General features: G+C 31.0%; 2 protein-coding genes across 12 annotated transcripts in view; one reads left to right on the forward strand and one right to left on the reverse strand.

Moving 5' to 3' along the window:
- Positions 1-2,875, reverse strand: part of LOC123012422 — a 9,160-nt gene extending 6,285 nt beyond the window's left edge. Inside the window, exons 1-2 of one of the 6 annotated variants that reach the window (XM_044410318.1) lie at positions 2,756-2,875; positions 816-1,072 (exon numbers count right to left, since the gene is read on the reverse strand). In XM_044410318.1, coding sequence (XP_044266253.1) covers positions 816-1,072; positions 2,756-2,783 — 285 coding nt within the window. In that variant the 5' untranslated portion in view covers positions 2,784-2,875. Of the gene's footprint in view, positions 1-815; positions 1,073-2,709 lie in introns of all 6 variants that reach the window. The other 5 variants (XM_044410321.1, XM_044410322.1, XM_044410319.1 and 2 more) reach the window with 5 other exon arrangements.
- Positions 1-6,586, forward strand: part of LOC123012425 (NPC intracellular cholesterol transporter 2 homolog a) — a 328,174-nt gene that overhangs the window by 50,823 nt on the left and 270,765 nt on the right. The gene's annotated exons all lie outside the window — the stretch shown is intronic.

Raw genomic sequence — 6,586 nt, forward strand, 5'->3', positions numbered from 1 at the left:
GCAAATATTTCGCAAAATTTTGTTGAAAACAAGCTGAAAAATCACAGAATTAGGCTAAAACGAACGGAAAAATCAAGATATCAAGTCGAAAATTACATTAATTTTGCATTTCTTGAGAATTTTAGCATGTTTTTCACAAATTATATTGCACAATTGGTTAAAAAACAAGGCAAAAAATACAGAATTAGGCCCAAAATGATATAATTTTTTCCCTTTTCGAAATTTCAAGCAGATTTTTAAGCTGAGAACTCTGTTTTTTCGTGATAATTTGCCATAGCGTGTCAAAAATCACTAAATTTTTATAAAAAAAATTAAATTATCTAACTCTTAGACTTTACTTGATTATTTCGTCAAATTTTCTCGAAGAAAATATAATCGAAAACACCAAATGGGTTAAAATAGTTCTATTTGTTTTTTACAATATAATTACTAAACAGAGTCAAAAATGGCAGCTAGAAACACAATTATTTTGCAAAAACAAGCCACAAATTCAACAAAATAGCAACGGCGTTTTTGTCTTTTTCGAGTGTTTAAAAACGTTGCTTCTAGAGTGTTTTAGCACGTTTTTTTTAGCTAGAAACGTAATTATTTCGCAAAATTTTGTTGAAAACAAGCCGAAAAATCACAGAATTAGGCCTAAAGGTATGTCATTTTTGCTTTTTTTCAAGAGTTTAAGCAGATTTTTAAGCTAAAAATTGTGTTTTTTTGCGAGATTTTGCCATACAAATCGTAATCTAGTAAAAATTTTGCAAATTTTTCAATTCGGATGTGGTGAGTTTTATGTTTTTGATCTGGCAACACGGCCTCTTGTTTACCTTTATTTCGATTTGTGACGTGTTGAAGAGCATATTGAAGTAGGGTGCCAGATTTTGTATGACGGAAGTACCGCTCGACATTGAGGAAATGCCACTTTCCTGCGAGTCGGTGGAGGAGGCAATTGAGGACAAGCTGGGGCTTTTGAGGAGGACTGCTCCATAGTCAAAGACGTCGTTTAGACCATCCAAAAAATGATCTTGATTCAAGCCGGATAAGGCAATTGCTGCAGGAAGGGCCATTTCGAATGGGGGAACTACTAAAATTCCTGATTAGTTATCGGACTGATTAGTGACAATAATGGAATCGATACGTAATTTAATTGCGGTATTTTACGATTATCTAACCGAATAAGTACACAAATTATTATTGCGAAAGTGCTGATAATTTCCCATAATCACAAAACCACTGAAACTGCAAAATGCGAGTAAATAAAATATTTTTTTACAGTATGATCTTTTACATCGATATTTGTCTGTTCTCAACTTGCGTTATCTGATCGAGTGTTCTATGACTTGGAATTAAGTTGGCAACATGAACTATCCAATTCAAATGTCAAATTTTTATAGTCAAATAATTGACACTTGATACTTTGGTGTCGCCAACTTAATTTGATTAGAAATTTATTTCTAAATTAAAAATTTTGAACCTCACTTTCATCTATTATTAACTTATTACTCATACCTGCTACCAACATGATAAAAAATACTCTGAAAATAAACAAGTTTCAAGGAAGTGAGTAAATAAACGCTGTTATCTTTTTTAATTTACACTTGATTGCAAAAAAAACGCAAATTGATTTTTTTTATAATGTAATTTGGCCTGTTAATAAATGCCAGTTTTTTGACGTTGTCTTTGTCAATCTTCCAAATTTCTATCAAGTTTTTCCATTTCGTTTTTAACATTGACTATGACACTGCACTGACAAGACCACAAAATAAGACATTTTTTTTTATAGTTTTGTAACCTATTTGGGAACAACCTTTTTCACACTATGTCAATCTCTGAAAAATTTGACAATTTTGTTTTTGACAATTTGCGTTTTTTCTGCACTCAAGTGTATGTTTTATTAATGTTTTCAATCATTGGCACATTGTGGACGAGATAATTTTATTATATTTTTTTTACATTTTCCGCTACATTTTTCAAGGTTATGATATATTTTAGTGATTCGAAAAGTTGTGAGATAACAACGGATGAATTATTTATTACACATGTGTGGTTTTAAAAATATCGGAAAAATGATGTTTGCTTGTTTACACAAACTTTATCATTATTTCTAAATTTACACAAAAATCACAAACGACGTAATAACAATCCTTAATGCAACCATAAATTATAAAATTTAAACAAGTTATCATCAAGTTATGTACACATGCACTTTGATCGTATTGTGATAAGAAAATAAATAATAATAATAAAACTTTCAAATTAATTTATTCTTCGACACTGTCAAGATTTACTGTTTTTCTTACGTCAGATTATTTTTAACACATTTTAAGCAAGTTTAAGTCTTATTGAGTCTAATTCGAAGAATAAAATGTTGTATTCAACTCGTTTGAGTGTAAATCGGACGCTTTATTCCACCTCGTGGATGATAAACCACTCGTTACACTCGTGGTTTAATAATCCACTCGGTGAGATAATCCGTCCGATTTACACTCAAACTCGTCGAATAAATAATTATTTCTTACTATTATTATTTTTACTGGATACGACGTAATTTACACACAAAAATCACCTACTTCGCAATCATGAAATAATTGTCTTGCACTCTTATCATATAAAGCAAACATTGATAGTTATCGAATTATCCAACTTAGCATTCAACCTTGCTATGTTTTAAAACACTATTTTTGCAATTCCCAAATTCAAAAATGTGGAAAAAATACATACCTATAAAAGAAAACAAAAAAACACCAAAATAAACATTCACACTCACATGTACTCACACATAACTGTGACCCCATTCAATGTCAAAAACTGTATAACTTTGGTGCATTTTTTACTTTAAATCTTATCGGACAACTTGTGAAAAATCCTGATAAGGGATTGATTTTATTTTGATTGTTCATGTATAGATGGCGCTGGTACTATAGCGATCTGCAGGAAACGTGGTTGCGCCTGAGCTAAAGTTTAGCTTCTGACACCTAGAGGGCGAGTGTAAATAAACGTTAATATTTTAATTATAGGTATTTTATTGCTATTATTTTTATTAAAACTTGAACTAGACTAACAATTTAGAGTGCCATTAATTTATTTTAACAATAATAAAACTAGCAACCTGGAAGCATGTAAGTAGCGTCCTGTAATCAAAAGAATGGTTTGAGCCTGAGCTAAGTTTGTTTTTAATTTTAGAGGGCGAGTATAAACTGTAATTTAGCTACTTTATATTAACTTTTGGTTGGAATCGAGTTTTAAAATAACTGACTGTTTGAATTAACTGTGATAACGATTAATTAACAAAATTTGTAAATGTAGGCAACTCAATATACAGGTCTGAATTGCCAATTGCCTACACCATCATGTAAAAATATTTATAAAATTGAGTTTTTCGGGGCTAAAATGAATCATTCCTCGGTGTACAACAATGTATAAATAATGAGCGAATTTGGGTAGTGGTGTATCGCGTGTCTTTCCAAATTAATTCAGTGGAGTGTGTTTATTCGATTATTTATTTGGCAATGACGGCACCCTCGTATCCATTCTTCTCGCGTTACTAATCGCGATTTGACATGCCACGTCTATTTTAATTCCTCCCCACAGATCCAACAACACAATTTTTGCGGCCGCGCTTCAGATTTGATGATATGTTTAGTTGTACACGTCAAGCGATCATCCCTTTAATGCGATGGGGCAATGTTTAATTCATAACTGTACGCGATATAACAGATGGCATAGCATTATCATTTTTTATAGCCTGGCAGCATCCAAGATTTTTTATTTTCTCATGTGTGTGTTTTTCAAGTGGGAGAAAAGACACACATGGCTGATGCATTCGATGGTTATTGACACATTTATTACAATTTGAAAAAATGCAGATGAATGCAAGCATTGTTACTGCGGTACGCACTCAAGCTGACTTATTGTTTACACGGAAAAATCAAAAGTACTGGTAGTTTCATTACAAGTCCGTTAAACTGAAAAGAAAAATTAAAGTAAATTTCTGGTCAAAGTAGCCTGTGACTTGGAATTAAGTTGGCAACATTGATTATTAGTGATATCGGGCAGGGCCGTAACCAGGATTTTATTTCAGGGGGGGGGGGGTTTGTTGGCCCATGAAAATGAAATGAAAGAAGGCGGATTAAAAAACAAAAATCCCTAAGTACACGTTTTTATTTTAAATTGAAATAAGAAATCCTAATTAAACATAAAAAAATACAAAATAACTCACAAGTAACAAAAAATAAAATAATTTTTTAATACTTTTTATTGTTACAAATTTAAACAGGAGATAGAATATTCATTTTTACAACAAACATTTTCTATGCTACAAGGGGTGCGTTTTTTATTAGTTTTTTTTTCCATATTTCCGAAATCATTTTAGAAAAAAAATTCAAAGTTTGGCAGATGATAACTTTTATACACCTAAACAAGTACAAAAATTATATGTTGAAATTTTTAATTAGGGGTTTCCGAAAGTAGATGGGATTAGGGTAAAAATTTACTCTAACTACATTGCCTGTGGTTTCTTGCCACTTTCAGCAACAAAATTTCATAGTTTTTTATAAAAAAAAGTCTTTTGTGTTTTTCCGATACAATTTACGGATTTTTAGTAAAAATCGATTTAAAAATTTATGTTACAGACCATAAACAGCATAAAAATTAAAAATTAAATTTGTTTTACCATTTAGGACGCCTCTGATTAAAAATTTTGTTATTTGACATTTGTTTAGGTGCTGCATTTTGGAAGTCCGAATAGGGAATCTCCGAAACTAAGATGTTTAGCCAAAAACGAGTGATACATTCTGGGGCTCAATTTTTGAGAAAATAATATTGGTTAAAACCGCATCCCGCTATCGTCTTTTGTTTTCGACTTATAGACAAAAATTGATATTTTAGCGAAATCTAAAAAAATTCGTATCTTCGTTATTATAGAAGACACAGATTTGAAATAAAGGCACTTTTTTACGTAGAATTTAATAATGTAGTTAACATTTTTTTTCAGTTATTAGTTTAGCCGAAATAAGATAAACTTGTATTTTTTTAAATGGAAATCATAGGCGGGTATGGCAATTTTGAAAATCTTATTTTTTTCTGATCTAAAAATATATATTTGTAACAGAATATTTTTTTATAACTATACTTAGAAAGTGAAATACATATTTTGTTTGATAATAGTTGGCCATGGAAAAACTATTTCACTCCAAATGTGTAAATAATAATCAATAAGAGTTTTGTGAACTATAAAATAGATGAAAAAATTGATAGAATTATAAAAATTTTAAAAATACGATACGTTAGAAGTATTGAACAAATATGCGAGTGCCTCAGAACAAAATTTTTACGTATTTTAAAAAATCCAAAAATATGAAAAATAAATGTGTCAACAGTCAACACAATTAGAAAAACATTTTTTTGATGGTCTAATGGAGGTAGGATAACGTAGGATAACGGAATTTGGGTATTTGAATAGTCATATCGTCATAATTGTGTCATATAAAATATATTTTATTGAAGAATTAAAGCGGCTTTTTTTTACAACACTCTATGTATCATTAGAAGTTGCAATGGTAATGTTAGCTTGTTTAAAAACAAAGAAATGTTATTAGTCGCCAATAAGTTAATTTACAATTTATTTTGCATCTTTTTCATTACTTAGTACTTAGAAAACTCTTTCATTAGTGACAATGGTTGAATATAATATAGTTTAAATTCTTTTAGTTGAAAATGCAACATTTTTTCATGGCCAACTGCGAACAAAAATCAAAGATAATTTTTTGCTAAAAATGTATTATAATAATTTGTTACAAATATATATTTTTAGATAAGAAAAAACCAAGCTTTTTAAAAATGACATAGCCATCTATGATTCCCATTTAAAAAAATACAAGTTTATCTTATTACGGCTAAACAAACAACTGAAAAAAATTGTTAACGACATTATTAAATTCTACGTAAAAAACTGCCTGCATAATGTCTTTATTTCAAATCTGTGTCTTCTGTAATAACGAAGATATGAATTTTTTTAGATTTCGCTAAAATGTCAATTTTTGTCTATAAGTCGAAAACAAAAGACGATAGCGGGATGCCGTGTTAACCAATACTATTTTCTCAAAAAATGAGCCCCAGAATGTATTACTCGTTTTTGGCTAAACCTCTTCGTTTCGGAGATTCCCTATTCGGACATCCAAAATGCAGCACCCTGTACATTTCTGGTCAAAGTAGCCTGTGACTTGAAATTAAGTTGGCAACCCGTCCGAATTGAATGACAATTGACTATGGATTTGCCAGTCAGTGTTGCCAAATTAAGATTGAGGAAATGACAATTTTTGTGTTATTTGTTTTGGTGTTATTAACGCCGTTCCGTTTGGCTGTAATAAGAATCGATATTTTTGGAGGCGGCGTGGGGGTGTAAATGGCGCGATTTCCTCCCGATTCATTTCCGTCTGTTTGTCCGCATTCTTTCGCCTCGCGACCGCTTTCCCTCGCCGGTGGTGTAGGTCATGAACTTAACAATCAATGATATGTTAACAATAGTCGTTACGTCATGCCATCGTAAACATATTTGCATACATGAAGGTGGTAGCGAAACGTTGAACGACGGCGGTGG

The sequence above is a fragment of the Tribolium madens genome, unplaced genomic scaffold (assembly GCF_015345945.1).
Source record: "Tribolium madens isolate multiple individuals breed KSU strain unplaced genomic scaffold, Tmad_KSU_1.1 Scaffold_96;HRSCAF=242;Tcas5.2_LG5, whole genome shotgun sequence".
Lineage (NCBI taxonomy): Eukaryota > Metazoa > Arthropoda > Insecta > Coleoptera > Tenebrionidae > Tribolium > Tribolium madens.